The 21,450-nt window shown below is 39.8% G+C and overlaps 2 protein-coding genes across 7 annotated transcripts in view; one reads left to right on the top strand and one right to left on the bottom strand.

Annotated features, from left to right (window-relative positions):
• The first annotated feature begins 131 nt into the window (after window positions 1-131).
• LOC112103321 (pre-mRNA-splicing factor 38A) lies at window positions 132-5,744 on the top strand. 2 transcript variants are annotated; one of them, XM_024195023.2, is made up of 10 exons: window positions 132-322; window positions 1,593-1,752; window positions 2,538-2,659; window positions 3,154-3,239; window positions 3,399-3,509; window positions 4,075-4,187; window positions 4,353-4,379; window positions 4,458-4,555; window positions 4,936-4,984; window positions 5,331-5,744. In XM_024195023.2, the coding sequence occupies exons 1-10, from the start codon at window positions 193-195 to the stop codon at window positions 5,371-5,373; spliced, it is 939 nt and encodes a 312-aa protein (XP_024050791.1). In that variant the 5' UTR covers window positions 132-192; the 3' UTR covers window positions 5,374-5,744. The 2 variants fall into 2 exon arrangements, with proteins under 2 accessions (XP_024050791.1, XP_024050792.2); XM_024195024.3 differs by having other exon boundaries at window positions 137-290.
• A 3,406-nt stretch (window positions 5,745-9,150) lies between these two features.
• TUT4 (terminal uridylyl transferase 4) overlaps window positions 9,151-21,450 on the bottom strand; it is a 73,807-nt gene continuing 61,507 nt past the window's right edge. For all 5 annotated transcript variants that reach the window (XM_026651792.2, XM_026651794.2, XM_026651791.2 and 2 more), the window contains 4 exons: window positions 18,859-18,959; window positions 16,302-16,827; window positions 13,649-13,822; window positions 9,151-12,574 (listed from right to left, as the gene is read on the bottom strand). In XM_026651792.2, coding sequence (XP_026507577.1) covers window positions 12,483-12,574; window positions 13,649-13,822; window positions 16,302-16,827; window positions 18,859-18,959 — 893 coding nt within the window. In that variant the 3' untranslated portion in view covers window positions 9,151-12,482. The remainder of the gene's footprint in view (window positions 12,575-13,648; window positions 13,823-16,301; window positions 16,828-18,858; window positions 18,960-21,450) is intronic.

The raw sequence follows: 21,450 nt of genomic DNA, 5'->3' as shown, positions 1-21,450 counted from the left end.
GGCGGGTTGCCCGAAGCTAAGATGGCAGCCGGCGAGCGGCGACAAGACAAACGCCTCCCCGCCGCTAGACAGACCCGGAAGTGAAGCGAGGACTCTGGGCGGAAGCGGAGGCGTTCTCCCCGGAAGCGGAAGAACTTGAGCGCTCCGGTGTTCAAGTCCGGTCGTTCCTTCTTCCTCCCTCTCGCTCCGGCCATGGCGAACCGGACGGTGAAGGATGCGCACAGCATCCACGGCACCAACCCGCAGTACCTGGTGGAGAAGATCATCCGCACCCGCATCTACGAGTCCAAGTACTGGAAGGAGGAGTGTTTCGGCCTCACGGGTAGGGGCCGGCCGGGGGGCTGCAGGGTCGGGGTAGAGGCGGCGCCCCAGCCTGCCCGGTGCTGGGGTTTCAGGGGCCGGGGGGAGGCTGGTGGGCCCCATCCGCATCCCCGAGCCCAAGCACTGGAGGGGGCTCTTGCGCGGTGTCGGCGCAAGGCGGTGACCAGGCTGGCAGAATAATTCCTGGCGCTTACCAGCAACTGAGTCCTCTCACCTCCCTCTGCTGTGGTGAGGACCCCGAGGCCTGTTTCTCCCCCAGGCAGCGTGAGTCCCCCAAATCCTTCACCTATGCCGGGGCAGGCGATCTATGGCATGCGTGCCGAAGGCGGCACGCGAGCTGATTTTCAGTGGCAGTCACAGTGCCCGGGTCCTGGCCACCGGTCCGGGGGGCTCTGCATTTTAATTTAATTTTAAATTAAGCTTTTTAAACATTTTAAAAACCTTATTTACTTTACATACAACAATAGTTTAGTATCAGAGGGGTAGCCGTGTTAGTCTGGATCTGTAAAAAGCGACAGAGTCCTGTGGCACCTTATAAACTAACAGACATTTTGGAGCATAAGCTTTCGTGGGTGAATACCCACTTCGTCAGATGCATGTCGCGAGTATTCACCCACGAAAGCTTATGGTCCAAAACGTCTGTTAGTCTATAACAGGGGTCGGCAACCTTTCAGAAGTGGTGTGCCGAATCTTCATTTATTCACTCTAATTTAAGGTTTCGCGTGCCAGTAATACATTTTAACGTTTTTAGAAGGTCTCTTTCTATAAGTCTATAATATATAACTAAACTATTATTATATGTAAAGTAAATAAAGTTTTTAAAATGTTCAAGAACCTTCATTTAAAATTAAATTAAAATGCAGAGCCCCCCCAGACTGGTGGCCAGAACCCGGGTAGTGTGAGTGCCACTGAAAATCAGCTCATGTGCCGCCTTCGGCACGCATGCCATAGGTTGCCTACCCCTGGTCTGTAAGGTGCCACAGGACTCTTTGTAGCTTTTAACAATAGTTTAGTTATATATTATAGACTTATAGAAAGAGACCTTCTAAAAATGTTAAAATGTATTACTGGCACGTGAAACCTTTAAATTAGAGTGAATAAATGAAGACTCGGCACACCACTTCTGAAAGGTTGCCGACCTCTGACCTATGCTCTGCCTCAAGCCCCACTAGTGCCACAGATGTGGTGAGCTGACAACGTGCTTAGCTCTAGTTTAAAGCCTATAAGCTTTTGATGGTTGAGCTGTTTCCTTTCGTAACCCCCTGCTCTAGCTGAACTGGTGGTGGATAAAGCCATGGAACTGAGATATGTTGGTGGCGTTTATGGTGGAAACATCAAGCCTACACCATTCCTCTGCTTGACCCTGAAAATGCTGCAGATCCAGCCTGAAAAGGACATCATTGTTGAGTTTATAAAGAATGAGGATTTCAAGTAAGCAAAATGTGGTTTTTCCTTTAGCTGTCATATTAGAGACACAGAAACTCAAAGCAAACAGAAACTCCAAGCATGCACTGTTATTGTAGAGTCCTCTTGACAAATCATGCATTTCTCCATGCCTGCTCTCAAAAAATGTGCTCCACACCATGCAAGTTTCCCTGTCACAACTACTCATCTCAGTGTCACATCCTTTCTACCATTACACTCACTTGTGTTTAAGGTGATCATATTCACCTGATTCCTCTAGAATAGTGATATTCAGACATCAGTGTTTCAGGAACCAAATTGGTGATCAGCATTACCCAAAAGAGCCACAGTAGTGTGAATTCATTGTTTCGTTTACTACAGTATATATATTCATATTTAAACAGTATGACAGGAAATATTTAATGTATATATTCTCACAGTAAAATGACTGACCCAAGTATTATTATTTTATCAACTAGAATTGGTTAATATAGTAAAAACATCCTGATTGATTAATAATTAAATCAGTGTTTTAATATCATGTGCTGCAAAGAGCCACATTGAAGACTCAGTCTGAGTAACACTGGTTTAGCATTTTCTTCAGCTGTGAGACTGATAATGCAGTCCCTGCATGTGCAAAATCCACATAGGGGCTTGCAGGATTGGATACTAAATGAGAAAAATTGAGCAGTCTCCCATATTGTGTTTATTGTACTAAATCAGTCTTCCTCTGAGAAAGACTTAGTTTTAAATTATTTAACTGTGCAGAATGATCAGATTTGTAAACTACTGTGTGACATTTTGTGTTCCAGATATGTCAGAATGCTTGGAGCATTGTATATGAGATTGACGGGCACTGCCATTGACTGCTACAAGTACCTTGAACCACTGTACAATGACTACCGAAAAATAAAAAGTCAAAACAGAAACGGGGGTATGTAACCAGCATAGACTGCCTTTTATCAAGAATCTAGAAGTCTGCAATGCTAACTGTATACTTTATCAACATAGGCTAAAGTATGTGGGGGAAGAGTATCTATTTGCTATATTGCTTTTGTATTTATTCACTGATCACTGCTGTTCATTCACTGATCCTGGACCTGCTACATTGCCTAGGCAGTATTAAATCAGCTGCCTTGATTCTATGTACTTATCTTCAACTTGTTTGTTTGCAACAGTGGAATTGATTTTCAGTAGACAAAGGAAGAGAGAGGTATGATCGGAGCACAGCATTGGACCTCAGAAACTTTTGAATTTTAGCTCTGTCATGATCTCCTCATCTGTAAAATAGTTTTAATAATCTTCCCAGCACCTGGGACTTTGAGGATTAGTTTTATACAGCACTTTGCATGGAATGACTCACAAGTATTAAATATTAGTAACTAGGGTAAAGGTGACTGCTCTAAATACTAATTATTTTTCTTCCAGAATTTGAGCTGATGCATGTGGATGAGTTTATTGATGAACTTCTTCACAGTGAACGTGTATGTGATATCATTTTGCCTCGATTGCAGGTATGTAGGCTGCTAATCAATGCCTTGTTAATGATAGCACATTAGGAGCTTTCTAAATTACCAGCTTAAGGGCTTGTCAAGGGCAAAGTCAGTCTGATTTTGATGTACTGTATGTTCATATTTGGATTTTATAAGGTGAAAAGTTGGTGTTTCTCTTAGAAACGTTATGTTCTGGAAGAAGCTGAACAATTGGAGACTCGAGTTAGTGCTTTAGAAGAAGATATGGATGATGTAGAGTCCAGTGAGGAGGAGGAGGAGGAAGATGAGAAGGTTTGTGAATTATCCCACAGTTTGTATTATTTTAAAGAGAGATTTATTTTTGATGCTGAAATTTTATGCAGTAAAGTGCTCAGATGATTCTAACTGATGTGGGGAAGCCTGACCTTTACCTGTAGCCCTCACATGAGTGGAGAAGAAATCTTCATGTACTATGCCAATGGAAAATTTTCTTGGTCATATAATAGCAGCAAAATACTCTGTTCTTCAGGATTATTCTTTGCTGAACTCTACTAACTTGAATCTATTCTTTCCTATTTAAATGGATTCCTCTTAAAAAATTATCAGCTTATGATGATGATGATCAGATTTTTTTAGTTTGTCTATTTTTTTATGTTTTTTTGGAGGGTAAGGGAGAAGCAAAAGATGGGTTACCTTAATTTCAATGTATTTGTATACCACACAATCATCAAAGCCAGGCAGTTTCATTTTATTTAAAGTACTTTAGTTTGAGTAGAAGTTACTGATCTTTTGAATAGTTGTGTGGGCATCCCGGTTCATAACTAATATGAAGGTCAGGGGATTCTTACAAAATTGTATATTTTTGCAATGCTTTCAGCTGGAGAGGGCACCTTCCCCTGATCATCGCAGAAGAGGCTACAGAGACCTAGATAAACCCCGCAGATCTCCAGCTCTGCGATACAGGAGGAGTCGAAGCAGGTCTCCAAGAAGGTGATGTATTTAAAAGATCATCTTTTGTTATAAACACAGTTTCACCCAAAATAATATTTATCTGGTGATGTTTGCAGAGTATTAAAACTGTTAGTCAGTTGTGTGACTGCTTCACCAAAGTTCTAAAAAATCCATCCACTCTATTGTTTCCTTTTTAATTCACAGGCGAAGCAGATCTCCAAAGAGGAGAAGGTAGGAGAGTTATTGCTTTAAAACTGCATTATAAAAATTGTTTAAAATTCAGTGGTCTAACAGTCTTCTTCCTATTAGCCCCTCACCACGTCGGGAGAGACATCGCAGCAAAAGCCCAAGGCGACACCGGAGCAGGTCCAGGGAGAGGCGCCACAGATCAAGATCTAAATCTCCAGGTACTCTAGTGCTTCTTATTGGTGACTTATGGCACAGGTGTTAGCAATGCAGCTAGTGGTGGCCAAATCTAGTTCCTGCTGTCAGTTACTCTATATGTTTAGCTTATAAAATGGCTAAAGTTGTATAGTTACATTTTGCAAACTGGTTTAATATGTGAGACTGCAATGTACGTTTCTTTTTCAAATATCTCTACCAATAACTCAGTATTTATGAAGAAATTTTAAAGTTAACTGCCTACTGAGGACAAGTGTTCAGCTGTTCTTTGTGTCAATGCCCTATATGGAATGTCAGACTGCATTAATGGAAATGAGCAGAACAATCTCACATGATTATTCTCCATGATTACCACACAAAAGTAATTTACCTTTTATCTCAACAGGGCATCATCGTAGCCACCGACACAGAAGTCATTCTAAGTCACCTGAAAGGTATAGGCCAGCTGTCTTATTTCTTAAAGATGTCCGTTCATGTTGAAAGTGTCCCTGCAAACGAATACAGGGGCTTCTTTCTTTACAATGGACCTGAATTTTGAGATTTTTCACACCACTGGTGGGGGGGGGTACTGACTTCTGATACCACCTTTCTCCTATCATTGGTCTTTTAAAGCCAAGACCGCTTGTGGGGCAGCTTTCTATATTAAGCATGGAGCGATGCATCCTCATGACCAACACTGGAATTAATGTAATGTTGTTTGTCCTCCATAAAGCAATGTACAATTTCCATTGTCTGATTATCTTGAACACATAATGACAAGTCATTTTGTTGCTGTTTCAGATCTAAGAAAAGCCATAAGAAGAGTCGGCGAGGGAATGAATAATGGACTAAATCCACTAGGCAGTTTAGGGATTTTGAACCATAATCTGTTTGTAGATAGTGACCTATTTACATTATGGAACAGCAGGATATGTGCTGGCTGCTTTGGCAGTCAGACTTCTTAAAAATCCTCCTTCTCCCCCCTCCTTGTACAAGAAAGCTGTTTTTGTTTTTTTGTAAGTAAGGCAGAGAAACTTTTAATGTACACTATTTGTTTACCTTCCTAGTAGAAAGCATTTCTTAGTAGGGGGGATGGTTGTTGGTTTTTAAATGGCTTTCTTGAAAGCCAGTGTAAAATAGCATAAGAGCAAGATTGAGTTGTTTAAAATACTTTGTACAATTTTTTAAATTGTTATTAAATGCTCTTGTTCCTAACCACTTGCTGTTCCCACATTGCTTTGTTTGCCTGCATTTACACAAATACTGCCAAATGAATTGAAAGAACGTTTCTATAAATATTTTTGTTATAGTATTAATCAGCTATTTGGTAAATGTCCTTCATGAGACAAACTATCAGATGTGTAGCAATGCTACTTGTTTTTATATTATGTTTGTGGTGATAGTAAGTCTGGTTACTGATTTACTTTGCTTACAACACATACATTCAACTCGGAATACACATTTAACAGGCAGGTGGAGTCAAAACAGCTACAGCATACAAAGTGCAGAGCTCAGAGTTGCAACCCTCAACTCTTATTTACGAAGAAATTCTAGTTATTAAAAACCTCTCAGTGCTCTAGCCTAACAAATCACATTGCTTTTTTTTTTTTATCCTTAAACCATTTTTATTGTAACACGTTAAATAAATCAAGCAAACAGCTAGTACACTTCTAATACTAGCTTCCAGGTCAGGAAATTGGGCAATGGTTAGATCAAATAGGCAACTCAATCTAATGTTGTAATTGACTACAGTTATAGATTCATAGATTCTAGGACTGGAAGGGACCTCGAGAGGTCATCGAGTCCAGTCCCCTGCCCGCATGGCAGGACCAAATACTGTCTAGACCATCCCTGATAGACATTTATCTAACCTACTCTTAAATATCTCCAGAGATGGAGATTCCACAACCTCCCTAGGCAATTTATTCCAGTGTTTAACCACCCTGACAGTTAGGAACTTTTTCCTAATGTCCAACCTAGACCTCCCTTGCTGCAGTTTAAGCCCATTGCTTCTTGTTCTATCCTTAGAGGCTAAGGTGAACAAGTTTTCACCCTCCTCCTTATGACACCCTTTTAGATACTTGAAAACTGCTATCATGTCCCCTCTCAGTCTTCTCTTTTCCAAACTAAACAAACCCAATTCTTTCAGCCTTCCTTCATAGGTCATGCTCTCAAGACCGTTAATCATTCTTGTTGCTCTTCTCTGGACCCTTTCCAATTTCTCCACATCTTTCTTGAAATGCGGTGCCCAGAACTGGACACAATACTCCAGCGGAGGCCTAACCAGAGCAGAGTAGAGCGGAAGAATGACTTCTCGTGTCTTGCTCACAACACACCTGTTAATACATCCCAGAATCACGTTTGCTTTTTTTGCAACAGCATCACACTGTTGACTCATTTAGCTTGTGGTCCACTATAACCCCTAGATCCCTTTCTGCCGTACTCCTTCCTAGACAGTCTCTTCCCATTCTGTATGTCTGAAACTGATTTTTTCTTCCTAAGTGGAGCACTTTGCATTTGTCTTTGTTAAACTTCATCCTGTTTAACTCAGACCATTTCTCCAATTTGTCCAGATCATTTTGAATTATGACCCTGTCCTTCGAATAAGTTGCAATCCCTCCCAGTTTGGTATCATCCGCAAACTTAATAAGCGTACTTTCTATGCCAATATCTAAGTCGTTAATGAAGATATTGAACAGAGCCGGTCCCAAAACAGATCCCTGCGGAACCCCACTTGTTATGCCTTTCCAGCAGGATTGGGAACCATTAATAACAACTCTCTGAGTACGGTTATCCAGCCAGTTATGCACCCACCTTATAGTAGCCCCATCTAAATTGTATTTGCCTAGTTTATCAATAAGAATATCATGCGAGACCGTATCAAATGCCTTACTAAAGTCTAGGTATACTACATCCACAGCTTCTCCGTTATCCTATCGAAGAAAGCTATCAGATTGGTTTGACACGATTTGTTCTTTATCAGTTATGTGCATAAACTGTTCATATCATTTGGATCAAAGTTTAGAAGAACAGTTTCAAGTGTAGAGTTGTAGGAGTATACAGTCCTTTCTCCCACTGATGATGTTCTGAGTGTCACAAAGTTTTTAGGTAGAATAATTTGAAGCTCGTGAATAGTAACTGAAGTCTTAGTTGTCATTTATTTGGTATGCTACTGTCACATTCAGCATCACTGGGAGGAAAAGCTTCACTGCATGATCAGTCCTTTATTCTTCCTCGGTGTGTATTTTTTCTTTTATACTTCCTTCCCTGTGGCAACTCCCTGTCTCTGCACTAAAATTATCAGTAATTAAGTAGCTAATGTTTATATTATGAGCCCTCTGCTTAAGAATTAACACCTAATGAAATTGAGGGTTGTGGGTGCACTCACTGGTAGAGCCATTGTTTCAGACTGTCCGTGTGCAGACTCAGGAAGAAAACACTGCATCAGTTCCTAGTGTTTACATTTGGAAGTTTTTTTCATAACCATGAAGCTTATAGCAATTAACAAAAAGCATAGACTCTGAAGCAATTGCATCAGCCATGTAGGCCACAACTGCATAAAACAGGATGGGTTGACCCCCGACCTTTGCATACTTAAGCTGTATCTTAACTGCAGTTAAGATGGGCTCTTGTTTCTAATTCTTCTCCCCTTCATACACAAAAACCTCTCAGCTGAGTTTGGTGGTGGTTTCAACTCAAGTTAGTTGGCTCACCTGGGGCTATAGGCTAATGCCTGCATGAGACTTTTGCTTGTACTAGTAATCCACACATGGTAGTGAGGACACAGGTTAAACTTGTCAAGTGTTTGAAAAAGTATGTTTGATTAAACAGCAGAGGTCACTCAGACCAAAGCCAGGTACCTTTTGGAACAGTGAAATCCACAATAAATGAAGCAAATAAAAATCAAACTATGACTGGTAAGAAATCAACAAATTCCATGAAAAGTTATTCTTTATGTATAACAAAGGTAGGACATGAGGAGGGAGACTATCAAAGTTACAGGAGCATAGTTACAGGAGACTGCTAGACTATCAAAATTAAAAGTGCAGTCAAGGATAAGGCTCATTACAGAGGAGATAAATAATTTCTGTACATTGCAGATGACAGGGGAGAGACAAACTCTTCAGATAACAAGGTATCACCAGAGACTAAAGAATAAAGAAGTTGTACTGAAACAAGCTGATAAATTAAATAGCAACAAATCACTAGGACTGGTCACTCAAGTGCTGAATGAAGTGGCTGAGCTGCTAATAAATACGCACTCATTAAAAGCATTGAGTGGAGGGCAGTGCCTGTTCTGCTTAAAAACACTCTAGCAACTCTTAAAAAATAAAAAAGCTTTAGGGGTCACCTTACAGACCACTGAGCCTTATATCAGTAACAAGGGAGGTAGTTACTACTCAATGCACAACAGTGTTCAAACACAAACAAAAAGTTGATGTATGAAGGACTGAAAAATGAGAATATGCCGTGTAAATCAGAGCATCTTCACTAGGAATGCTGGGTTCAGGTTTGGTCACTCTGTCTTAAAAACGATATAGGAGGAGTTATAACAGAAATAAGAGTCATCATATAAGGGCCATAAAAATATTCCTCTGTGAACTGAAATTGAAAAGACGAGGACTGGTAAATCAAATGTTGTTTATTGTCTAGTTTTACAAGAATAAGGGTTTATCCAATGAAACTAAACAGCAATGCATTTTAAACTGAAAGGATTTTTTTAAACAACCAGTGCAACAAAATGTCAAAGTCTAAGAGCTTAGCAGAATTCAAAAGGGTTTTATATGATTAATGAGAATACTCATTGTTAGAGAGGATTTTTTTAAAAAGATGTTTATGTTTCAGGGCATAAGCCTGTCACTAATAGAAGGAGGAGGAAACTTCCATTAAGGCCAAGTTATTCCATAATAGTCTTACAAAGATTCTGGCACCTTTTTCTGTAGCATCTGGTACTAGCCACTGTTGGAGATGAGATATTGGAATAGGTGGACGCCTGGCATGATTCAGTGGGGGCAATTTGTATGTTCCTAGCAGCATCTGCCTCATTAACTATCAGCAGGAAGAGGGGAGTGACTAAGCCCATAGCTGTTTAATACATCTGAATGAGAACTGTACTGTCAACATTTCTGTTTATCTTTAATAAGAGGTTAGCAACTAAAAAGCTGAATGAGCATGTTGTTCCAAAGCCAAGGGGGCAAGAGCTGAAACATTAGCTTAGACTACCTTAAAAACAAAAATTCAGAGGAAGGATGTGCGATATTTATCATTTAAAAAGTATTATATGCTCTTATAAATAAACATGGCTATAAAATTAACACATTGGATCAATTGGTTAGTGTCATGAGCTAGGGTTACCCAAAAGATCCCTATATAGAAAAAAGTCTCAATCTTCTTGGGCAAAAGACTGTGGAATAGATGGGGCTTAAAATGTACCCTGAGGTCTACAAATACAGGCTTTGTTGGACTAGTGGCAAGTGAATTCCAGAATGAGAGGCCCCTCACTGAGCATCCTGTCATTAAAATCTAGAATCTGTTAGCCCAAGCAAATCTCAAGTGTTGGCAAGAGGGAGTTTAAAGAATAGCCAGAAAGAGACTGACAGATCCTAATCAACATCTTTTGCACTGGAATCAGAAGCAAACTGGAAGCCACAGTAGACAAGTATGCAGGCAGGCTGTTCCTTGTTTGAAACCACCACCACCAGCAAATTGAGCAGCAATGTTATGCACTAGCTGAAGCTTCCATGTTGTCTTCAGTTGCAGCCACAGTAGAACATGTGGCCATAATCGATGATGGAGGCAACAAATACATCAATAACTGTGACACGGTCACTCACCAAATGCAGATGGAAAACACTACTTTGTCTAAAAGCAGTTGGGGATCCAATAGGCTACCCTGGATTGCATCCCCTATTAACAAACAGAAGCAAGTGTCCTCTGGAGGATTCCCCATGCTTACTATGATCAACTCTGTCTTGTCCAAATTGAATTTCAGGCATTTAGCCTCCACCCAGGCCCCATTCCTAGTCAGATACAGAGATGAAGAGTTTGAGTATCATCAGTGAACTGAGCCTTTATTCTAATCGGTCCACACATCCTAATACTGAATTTGTTACAAATCCAAAGACAAACTAACAGCATACATACATAACATTAAGCCCCTCTCATGACCTATCCCTTTGCTATCACTTGTTATAGATGTGTGGACTGGTCATATTGTCTGTGACTCACTCGTGCCTTCAGTGCTATATACAAAATGGTCAGGGCACCATCTCTTCATCCTCCTTTCAACTAGATTAGTGACCAACTCTAAACAGGAACAGATGACAACAGAACTTTCCCACAAAAGAGAGCTCTTTGCGCTGCAGGCTCAACTCAGAGAACAGAGATCCTGTCAAGCACTACACCACCTGCGCCAGTTGGGGTCTGGCACCACATCAGTGATACCTCATGGTCAACACACTCAAAGGGAGCTAATTTTTAAAAGAATGTCTACTACATCTGTCAATCATTTCCTTCAATTTTTTTAATAATATGAAACTATGGCTCTTTGGGAGACTGGTGAGCTCCACGTCCCAAAACTTTCTCAAGGCCAAAGGCAGAATTAGTGCAGTTGTTGGCCACGTAGGGAACAATAATCTCTTTGGAAGGAATTTTTTCCACTCAAAAAGAGTATCTTGTGATGAAGATTTTTCTAAATTTAACAGATTGATCCTAATCTGTTACTATAATATGGAAAAAGACATTCAGCCAATGGCATGCTAAAGACATAAGATACAAGCACAGGGACTGGATACTCAAGACTGAAAGCAATAACACAACCAGCTTTTAACAAGTTGGATAAAGTCAGACAATAGCTGACAGAGCTAGGTAAATTCAGAATGGAGTTTTAAGACTGCTACACAACAAATTGGCTATGCTATCAAATCAGCTGTTTGGGTCAGATTGTCCTAAGGAAGCCAAACTAAAGACTAAAAATTAGCAATAAGAAATCACTTCCCTCTTTGAAAGGCATGAATTATAAAAAGTCATGCCAGAATATATCCCTGCAGGTTAAAGCCTCTATCAATTTACAGAGTATATGATGCACAGTAAGCACGCAAGATGCAATTTATTGAAGGATCAGCTTAATGACAGGTTCTTTTCCCCCTTAACTGAGGCCCTGTGTCACAGCACAGCTTGATTTCTGTTGAGTACTTGCACATAATTGGATTTAAAGCTTGTGAATGTGGAAGCAGATGTACACTCTCTCCCTCCATATATACTGAGTATATTTAGAGGAAAAATGTGTGATCCGTAAAATACAGTAATAGCAAATGGTGATGGCAATGATTTTGGAAAAACTTGAAGTGATCAGGTACATTTTGGTTCTGAATACGTGACCCAGTTTTTCCAAACTACTTACAGCGTTCACGTCCCTTCTTTCAAAGATTTTAAGCTAGAACTATATTTTATTTGTTATATTAATTACCCAAATATGGACCAAACACGTTCTAATATACAAGTATGGAAAAACCTTAAATCCTGGTTTTGCACTTTTGTTTTATTTTCTCTTTTAAAAATTTTTTTGGCACTACATATTTCTGTAAAGAATAGAAGTGACAATTTTTTTTAAAACACATGAAATCCCTTTCTAATTTTATTTTTAGAACAATATATATAAAGTCTGAAGCAACCAAAGTATGAATACAGCTAATAGAAAATAAAGAACTTAATTTTAAAAATTCTCTCTTTACAGTTTACCAAGATAAAACAAAACACAATTGCCCTTAAAAATAGGGTAATAAAATAGATGAAATTTGTATCACTCAATTTTGTGATACTAGTAAAAACTATAGATCATATCTATATACAAATGATACAGTTTAAAAACAGTCTTAAATAATCTTGTATCTAAACATGTTGCATTAAGATTTTAAATCAGAACCTGATTTTTCTCCCCCCTCCCACTACATTTCATTTTTTCTGTTGAATGTAATTCATATTCAAGTGTGGGTGTCCTTGAGACAGAAGCGAGAACCGCTGGTTATTCTGCATCAGTGGACCAGCTAAAAGAAAATGGATTACAATTATTTTAGCAAAATAGATGTACTTAAAAGTGCTTGGCTATATTCAATATATTAGGCATTTATAAATAAAAGCATCTACTTGACTGGTAGAGATTCCAGCTGTGCTGGTATCCAGTGTATCTGTAAGGCAGCACTATTTTAACCCAGTCTCTGAATATCCCAGCGTCATCAATACACTTTTATTCGCACATTAGTTTATCTGATTTCATTTAAGTTACAGTAGGAGATAAAACAGGGTAATTTCAGAGGAGATGGAAATAGTCCCCTGGCTCATTCAATAGATACAAGTGAAGGAAATAACTGGACTTACATACAGTACCTTTCACCCTAAGGATTCTATCTAAGATTATATAAGATTGTCCATCATCATAATATCCTGGCACTTTCAAATTTTGGGCCTGATTCAACTCTTATTGGAGTTAAGGGACATCTTTCCACTGACTTCAATGGGATTTAGATCAGGCCATTTATGAACTAAGAGCCCAACCCTGCAAGATTACACAGAAGTCAGTAAAAGTTGAGAGTGCTCATCATGCTGAAGGATTAGGCCTAAGGGCCTATTCCTTTAACCTTTACTCACGCAAGTAGTCCCCTGAAATGGATGTATGGAACACAAGCATAGTGAGTTAGGAATATTCATGGGTAACGCAGTTGCAGGTTTGGGGCATAAACACAGGAACTGTTTTACTCCTACGGAAATATAAGTGGCTCTAGTGTTGGGGGCAACAGTCAAGGGAAGAAGGGTGGATGGCAGGAAGGAGTAGGGGGTATTCTGGTCAAGGAAAGCAGTGCAAACCCCTACTCTTTCAGAAAGTGCCATAGAATTTTTGTGCTCATGCAGTGAACATAGGATCTTGGATTTTAAAGTCTCATTTAAAAAGATCCCAACATAGACTTCAATTGATCTACTATGTGAGGATGAAGTGTTGAGTTGACTTTGTTGGAATTCAAATTGTGCTTCCAGGGAACCTAAGTATTTGAAACATGATTCATCAGCTTCTAAGCCACTGAAACAGTAAGAGAGACACAGTTTTCCTTTATTTGTTCTAGTACCTTGAGGGTAGAAAGGTTTGCTCGGTGGATAGCTGGCATTTCCCTGCTGCATGTAGTTCTGAGGCATATTGTAAGGCCACACTCCTCGGAGGAGAGGAAAATGGGTAGGGGTCCCATGGTCCCAAGGGACAGAAGGAGGGTTCATTTTACCAAACTGTCCTTGGAAACCCTGATCTATTTTTCAATTGAAAGGGAAAAGCATATTGCAAAGTTCAGACGAAATAATGAAACAGTCAGTCATAAAATACAATTTAGGTCTCTACAAATTACTATGTGGGACTGAAAGCAGCTAGATTTGGAAAGTTAACATCTTAATAAATCAATCATATTTCACATAAAACTACTGTTTGTCACCTTAATGACTCAATGTTTAATGTAATACTATTAGCTTGTTGGTGCAAGAAGCTGAATTAGCACTTAGTATCAAGATATAAAATCTTGCCTGTCAGTACAAAAATAAATGAGATGTACTGTATGTAGCTCTAACAGGTTCTCAAAAACAATATTTATATCTAATCCTGAAAAGATCTTCAACCATCACTGATGTTAGTGTGACCTGAGGGCAATCATCCCATTACAAAACTGGATCCTTGAAGTGATGTGATGGAATTTTACTAATTCTTGTACGTTTAATAAACTTAATACAATACAAATACAATACCAATTTCTCTTAATATATATTTCTAGAAAGAAATATTAAAAAACCTCTTCAAGTACTATACAGTACGTATGCTAATCCGTTCACAAATCAAGTATTACTGGAACATTAAGGATGAGAAATCGAGAACTCAGAAGTCAGGGAATTCCAAAAGTTAATGTTGAATGCTCAATCTTAACTCTCCCCTCTTGTGTGTTTGCCTTACTATTTCAGAAGATAGAATATTACACTATAATTTAAAAAAATTACATATGAATGATCCATAGTTATTAATTTCAAAATATTCTTTAACAAAAGTAATAGTATCAAGCCTTCTGCGATATCAGAGACCAACTCTCATGTAGTTCTCACTGCTCCAAGCAAAAAAGCTTTTACATACGCATCTACGTAGACTGGTATTGCTGATGAACCATGTGGTTGTCACATGATGGAATTTGTTTTTTCATTTTTTTTAAAACTTTGCAAATTATATACAAAACCCTGTATTAGAAGAAAGTACTCAAAATGTTAGGAAATGCCAGATTTACGGTTCCCTGTGCAACCTTAATACAGTCCCCTAATGAGTCTTTACAAGATCACATACCATTTTTTCCACAGGACCCCTGACTTATTCAGTGCACAGGATGAATGGTGCTCTAGGGATGAATCAGAGTTGTGCAGTAAAGGAGGCTGTCTGTAGGATCTCTGCCTCATTTGTTGCAAAAGTTGGAAGGTGTGTAATCAATGTGGCAGGGGGGTTGCAAGAAGAGAAAGGACCCTCTCATGGTTAAGGTATTTGAATGCTGCCCTGGAGAACTGGATTGTATCCCTACCACTACTACAGAGAAACTCTGTGATGCCACTTAAGTCGCTTAACTTTTCAGAGGCAGTCACTAATTGTGTGTTCCTCATTTTTTGGGTATCTGACTTGAAATCCTGGGGTCTGATTTGCAGAAGCGCTGAGCACTTAACAGCTTCAACTGAACTCAATAGTAGCTGTGCTTGAGTATACAAAATGCTGTACAATGCTAAGAATGCTGAAAACTCAGGCCCTAGGTGTCTCAAACTGGGTATCTAAAATTAGTGGAAACTTTTCACTTTAATCTCTCTGTGCCTCAGTCCCCTCACAAAAGTGTTGCGAAGATTAATTAATTAACGTTCATGAAGGACTCAGACACTATAGTGATAAGCACCACAGAAAAGTCCATGAGGAAATTAATAATTCTGCCTTCAGAGCAGGGTTTGAATAGTGTGCAGTAACCAAGGCAGGATCACACATTGAACAAAGAGGAGGAAAAAAATATTCAATAGCTGCTCACTAAGTGAGCACCATGCACCTTGTGCACTGAATGAGCTATTGGTGCTGTAGAAAAATAGTACGTGATAATGTATTCTAAGCCGGCCTCTGCCCAAGGGAGCTGAATTAAGGTTGCACGGGCAACCTTAATTCTGGCATTTCCTAACTTTTGAGAATGTGACTTTGCAACCTTACTAATGTTCTTTTAACATAACTTTTTGTGTCTCATGTATTATAATAATAAAGGTATAAACTGAGAAAACAAATTCATAGAATTATGGTTGAGGTTCATATTTAATTACTGGAATTTTCTGAACTGAGTGCTTGATTTCTCAGCCTTACTGTTGCATTAACATTGCCTTTTTTACATTGCTGTAAAGAATCACAGAATCATAGAATATCAGGGTTGGAAGAGACCTCAGGAGGTCATCTAGTCCAACCCCCAAAACGTTCACTTCCTTCTGCCAACACTAATACTACTGGATTTCTCAATAGAAAGGGCCACCAAGTTTCCTGTGGATGCTAATCCCTAATATCCAACCCAGATTTATGTAGTTTTTCTAGAAAAAGTGTAAAATTGTACAGCCAATGTAAGTGACTCAGTTCTTTAAACTTCACATTTCTTTAGAGTAAAATAGATTTAGAGAGTTAACTGGTTCTGTAACATTTAGCATTTGTACAAAATGTGTGAGATGTTTGATACAATAGAGAAGAGTTACCTGAATTCCCCACAGTGCCATTGTTCACCAGTGAGTTTGGAGTCACGGGGTTGTGCCAGTGTCCCTCATGAGAAGTGCTGGGGATTCCCATGGGCCTGGCAGCAGGCTGTGCAAAGATGATACTGGGATCATTCAAGCTTACACTGCTCTGGTTATTTGTGGTGTTGCTGCTGCCAGACCTCATAGAAAATGGAACATTTGTTGAATGAGGAGGGTTACCCGGTGCAGAATGAATAACGGGCCCATGAATAGGCCACGAAGTGTTGGGAAGCTGAATTTGGTGGTGATGGTGCATCTGAAGTAGTCCCAGGTTATGCAAGGTGGAATACTGACCTGGGGGAGATTGGGTAAAGTTAAACAAAGGCAGCTGGACCTGATGGGGTGGCTGTGCACCCTGCTGTGGCTGTGGAACGCGCTTAGACTGGGACATTGGTTGTGGCTGAGCCTGGTTAATAGAGGCTGGTTGAGAGGAATTCTGTGTAAATTGCTGAGGCTGTGGAGAGTAAGATGACTGATGCGAATCAGACTGGAGGGGAAAAAAAAGTACGTATTTCCATTAGTTCACTAGCTATTTAATGTGTTTCTCTTTAATAAGCACCTGATGTATAATACTCCTCACAAGGAATGCAGATGCTCCCCACCAACACATTATCTGAGCTCTGACACATGTTGAGCCAAATTCTCTGCTGGTGTAAATCGAAAAAGCTCCAGTGACTTCCATTTTCACCAGCGCAGAATTTGGCCTGTTAACGCCATTTGGCACATCCCAGTCAGAAAAGTTATGCTGGGCAACTGCCAGCCCTAAGCCACTATTAGGTTCCTCCAACATCAGGTTCTGATTTGTGGTCAGAAGTGTCCTTTCCTGCCTATTTTTTTATAGCACAGAACCTCACTAATTCCCTCAAAACCCCAACAGGTTTACTTCCCTCCTCAGCAAAGAGTTCAAGCGTGGCTCTCAGCTCCACATGCCTTTTTGTAAGTGTTTCCATAGTAAACACCCAGTAATTTTTAAATCTTTATTTAAACTGTTAATGAGAAATTAGAGAGGCAAGGTAGGTGAAGTAATATCTTTTACTGGATCAACTTCTGTTGGTGAGAGAGACAAGCTTTCGAACACCTTTCCAACAGAAGTTGGTCCAATAAAAGATATTACCTCACCCATCTTGTCTTTCTAGAATCCTGGGAGCGACACAGCTACAACGCCACTAGTGAGAATAACACATGAGAAATTGTCACTCCAAAGACCCAGCCTCATCTACCACTTCTTGGTGCCAGGCTTATGAGGCGAAGTTATTATAGCATTAGCAGGAGAGCAGGCTGTCTTCTTTCTCTCTCCAAGCTCTTCCCATACATCAGATAAACATAGGAGCAGCGAAGAGCCAGGGAAAGCCACTTGTTGCTGCCACAAGGTAGAGGAGCATGCCAAGAACTGGCCTGGCAGGGAAAGAGACAATTTCCCTGCTCCCTCAGCACAATTCTTTACAGAGTTCCTGCACCTGGTCAATTGTCTTGGCTGCTCCTCTCTCTGCCTAGGTCAGCAGGTTCTTCCCTCCAGCAGCCTGTAGCATAGTAACACTTCCCTTAAATCTCTCCCAACCCTAGGTTTCTCTTCCACATTGACAGCCCACAAATTGGCTCCTTAGTGTGGTGGTGGCTGATGTGCAACAGGCAAAGCACTTGCCCCCTGCTGCTACTCCAATTACTCCTGCATCAGTCTCAGCCAGTTTCATCAAACCAGGAAGAGAAAGGCAAGGGTTGAGAACTGGCAGAGACAACTGCTAGTTTAACAGCTTATCCAAGTTTAAAAAAAATATAACTGAGGACTTACTACTACAGACATTTTTAAAATGTAAAAGTGTATTTGGTGGGTAACCCACCCATATTAGCAGATCACTATAACGAGGTGGTATATTACCAAGACTCTACACCTGTTACAGAGTATTCTACAGAACACTTACTTATGAATTATGAAATAACATGAGGGACAATGTTTTCTTTGTCTCTTCGTAATGAGAATTCTTTTCCCTTCTGCTTCCCATTTTTTCTACCTTCCCCTGATGGTCACCATCCCAACTGACCATCAAAAGGCCCTGACTTATTTCATTTTTTTAAGCTAGGGGAGAGACAGAATTATGAAAATCACCAATTCACAGTCTCTTGCATGGATGAGTTGAGCTGTGCACTAGTTCAGATCTAGTTTTATCTATGTGCATTTCTCATGAGCTCATCTCTATGATAACTAGGCACAAAGCCTCTTAGTTTAGACTGACTGGTAGCAATGCTGGCCTTTAAGAACTGCTGGTTGCCCAGAATGAAGCTTGCCCATGCAGTTTCCATTCTGAGAGACCACAAGTGGTCTCTAAGTGACAATGCATGGCAACCCAGATATCAGTTTCAGTAGCTGGTACTGTTGAGTAAATGCACTGTTGTCATTATAAAAACCAGAAGTCATTCAGAGCAATTAGTGCAAACATTTTACTAGCACAAACCAGGTTTGCTGGTTTCATTACCATTAAAAGTATTTTATTTTAAATCTTTCAAGCTAATTGGAACTTACACATTCTGACGGTTGTCTGGTACGTAATGGTCGTTCCACTTGCTGTTGAACTGACCCTGTCACCAGCTGTGCATTTACCAGGCTTCGGACCAACTGGGCACCTAAACAAGAAAATACCATAAATAGAAGTTTTAATATAAATCAAGAGACAATGCATTCTAAGAGACTAAGAACAGCTATCCTGGGTCAGACCAGTGCTCCATCTAGCCCAGTATCCTGTCTTCTGACAGTGGTCATTGCCAGACGTTTCAGAGGGAATGAACAGAACAGGGTAATTATCAAGCGGTCCATCCCCTGTCATCCAGTCCCAGTTTCTGGCAGTCAGAGGTTTAGGGATCCCCAGAACATGGGGTTGCATCCCTGACCATCTTGGCTAATAGTGACTGATGGACCTATCCTCCATTAACTTACCTAATTTTTGAACCCAGTTAGACTTTTTGCCTTCACATCATCCCCTGGCAACGAGTTCCAAAGGTTGACTGTGCATTGCGTGAAGAAATATTTCCTTACATTTGTTTTAAACCTGCTGCCTATTTATTACACCGGGGGACCACTCGCTCTTATATTATATGAAGGAGTAAATAAAAGTTAGCTATTCACTTTCTCCCACACTATTCATGATTTTATAGACTTCTATCATGCCCCCCCTCAGCTGTCTCTTTTCTAAACTGAACAGTCCCAGTCCTTAATCTCTCCTCGTATGGAAAGTGTTCCATACCCCTAATCATTTTTGTTGCTTTTCTCTGTACCTTTTCCATTCTAATATATCTTTTTTGAGACGGGATGACCAGAATTGCAAGCAATATTCAAGGTGTGAATTACTATGGATTTACGTAGTGGCATTATGATATTTTCTGTCTTCTCTACCCCTTTCCTGATGGTTCCTAACATAGTTAGCTTTTTTGGCTGCTGCTGTATGTACATTGAGCAGATGTTTACAGAGAACTATCCAAGATGACTCCAAGATCTCCTTCTTGAGGGGTAATAGCTAATTAAGTCCCCATCATTTTGGATGTATAGTTGGGATTATTTTTTCCAATGCGCATTACTTTGTACTTATCAACATTGAATTACATCTGCTAGTTTGTTGCCCAGTCACCCAGTTTAGTGAGATCCCTCTGTAACTCTTCGCAGTCAGCTTTGGACTTAACTATCTAAGTTAACACTAAGCATAGGACCAGGAGCCAGAAACTCCTGAGTTCTAATCAAAACTCACTATACGGTTTAGGCAAATCACTTAATCTCATTAGCCTTGTCTACAGTAGGAAATTTATCCATTAATGAAAACAGGTGTTAGCAATAAGTGCAACACAATTGGCCATTTAACTTTGTTCTGAGCAATATGAATGCTCATGTAAACAAGACTCCTTATCTAGTAGACATGGAAGCCCCATCTAAACCAGAGCTTCAAGCATTGCTACCAGCAGTGGAACTTTACCAGTATTAGCAACATTGGGAAATTGTTGCCAAAAAACCCTAATGCAAAAAAGGGATAAACATTTTCAAAAGCAACTCTGAAACATAGGAACCTAACTCCTTGATTTTCAATGAGACTTTGGCTCCAAAGTCAGTTTTTAAAATAGGACCTAGGCTCCTAAATCATTTAAGTGCTTTTGAAAATTTTACTCAAGGCCTTTGCGGGATTATATTTACCTACCTCAGAGGGATGTTGGAGGGTTAATGTTTGCAAAGCACTTTGAAGAGGAAATGCACTACATAAATGTGAAGTATTCTCATTATTATTAAATGCATCAGTCAGGGAATGAAAGGCAATACTATACAAATTTGGATGAGGAATAAAATATGATATTCTGAAACTAAGACTAGAAACTAGACTACTTACATAATGGTTTTAAAGCAAGTCAGGGAGAAATTGTTATAAAATATTAAGACACTTAAAAATCTATTCTAATGTCAATCACTGTTTTATGTAAGGGTTGCTCTGCCTGACATTTTTTCTGAAATTTTAAACCACTGATCCCCATTCCTCCCTCTGCAATCGCAGCATAGGAAGTCTCATTCTAAACACCTCTCCACTCTAATGGTATTTTTGCCTCATACAGCAGAACCTTCACTTTCAGAGAGATCCACAAAGCAGCAGACAGCATGTGGTTAATTGAAATTACATTAAAATTAGCATTTTTTCTTTGCTAGTCTAAAAAGCAAGATATTCTGTGGGTTCACAGAATTTGGTTTTGTCAAAACAATGTATGACAGCACTTTATAATACCACAGAGAGACAAGGACATGAGCTCTTACCAAGGGATACTGTAAGTGGTCTTGTGAATCCTATATACAGGCAATACAAAGAACTAGTTCATGATATTTGGTGTGTTGGCTAAAGAGCAGGGCTGTAGTAAGACTAACTGAGGCCTGGACCCACCAAAATTTCAGCTCAGCTATATCGCTCTCCCCATCCAAAGACCTTGTTTACACAGAAACTTAGTGCAAGATAAATACGTGTAAATCTGTAGTGCGCTAGCTTGCCACGCACTGATTGGTCATGTGTACGCTGCTGCTGAGCATAGTGCACTTTGATGTACTGCTGTCAAAATGTATTAAGGAACTTTTAGTGCCTGGTAACAGGATCCA

This window comes from Terrapene carolina, unplaced genomic scaffold (genome assembly GCF_002925995.2).
Source record: "Terrapene carolina triunguis isolate 2854851 unplaced genomic scaffold, T_m_triunguis-2.0 Scaffold103, whole genome shotgun sequence".
In the NCBI taxonomy this organism is placed as follows: domain Eukaryota; kingdom Metazoa; phylum Chordata; order Testudines; family Emydidae; genus Terrapene; species Terrapene triunguis.
This window is presented reverse-complemented; position numbering and strand designations above follow the sequence as displayed.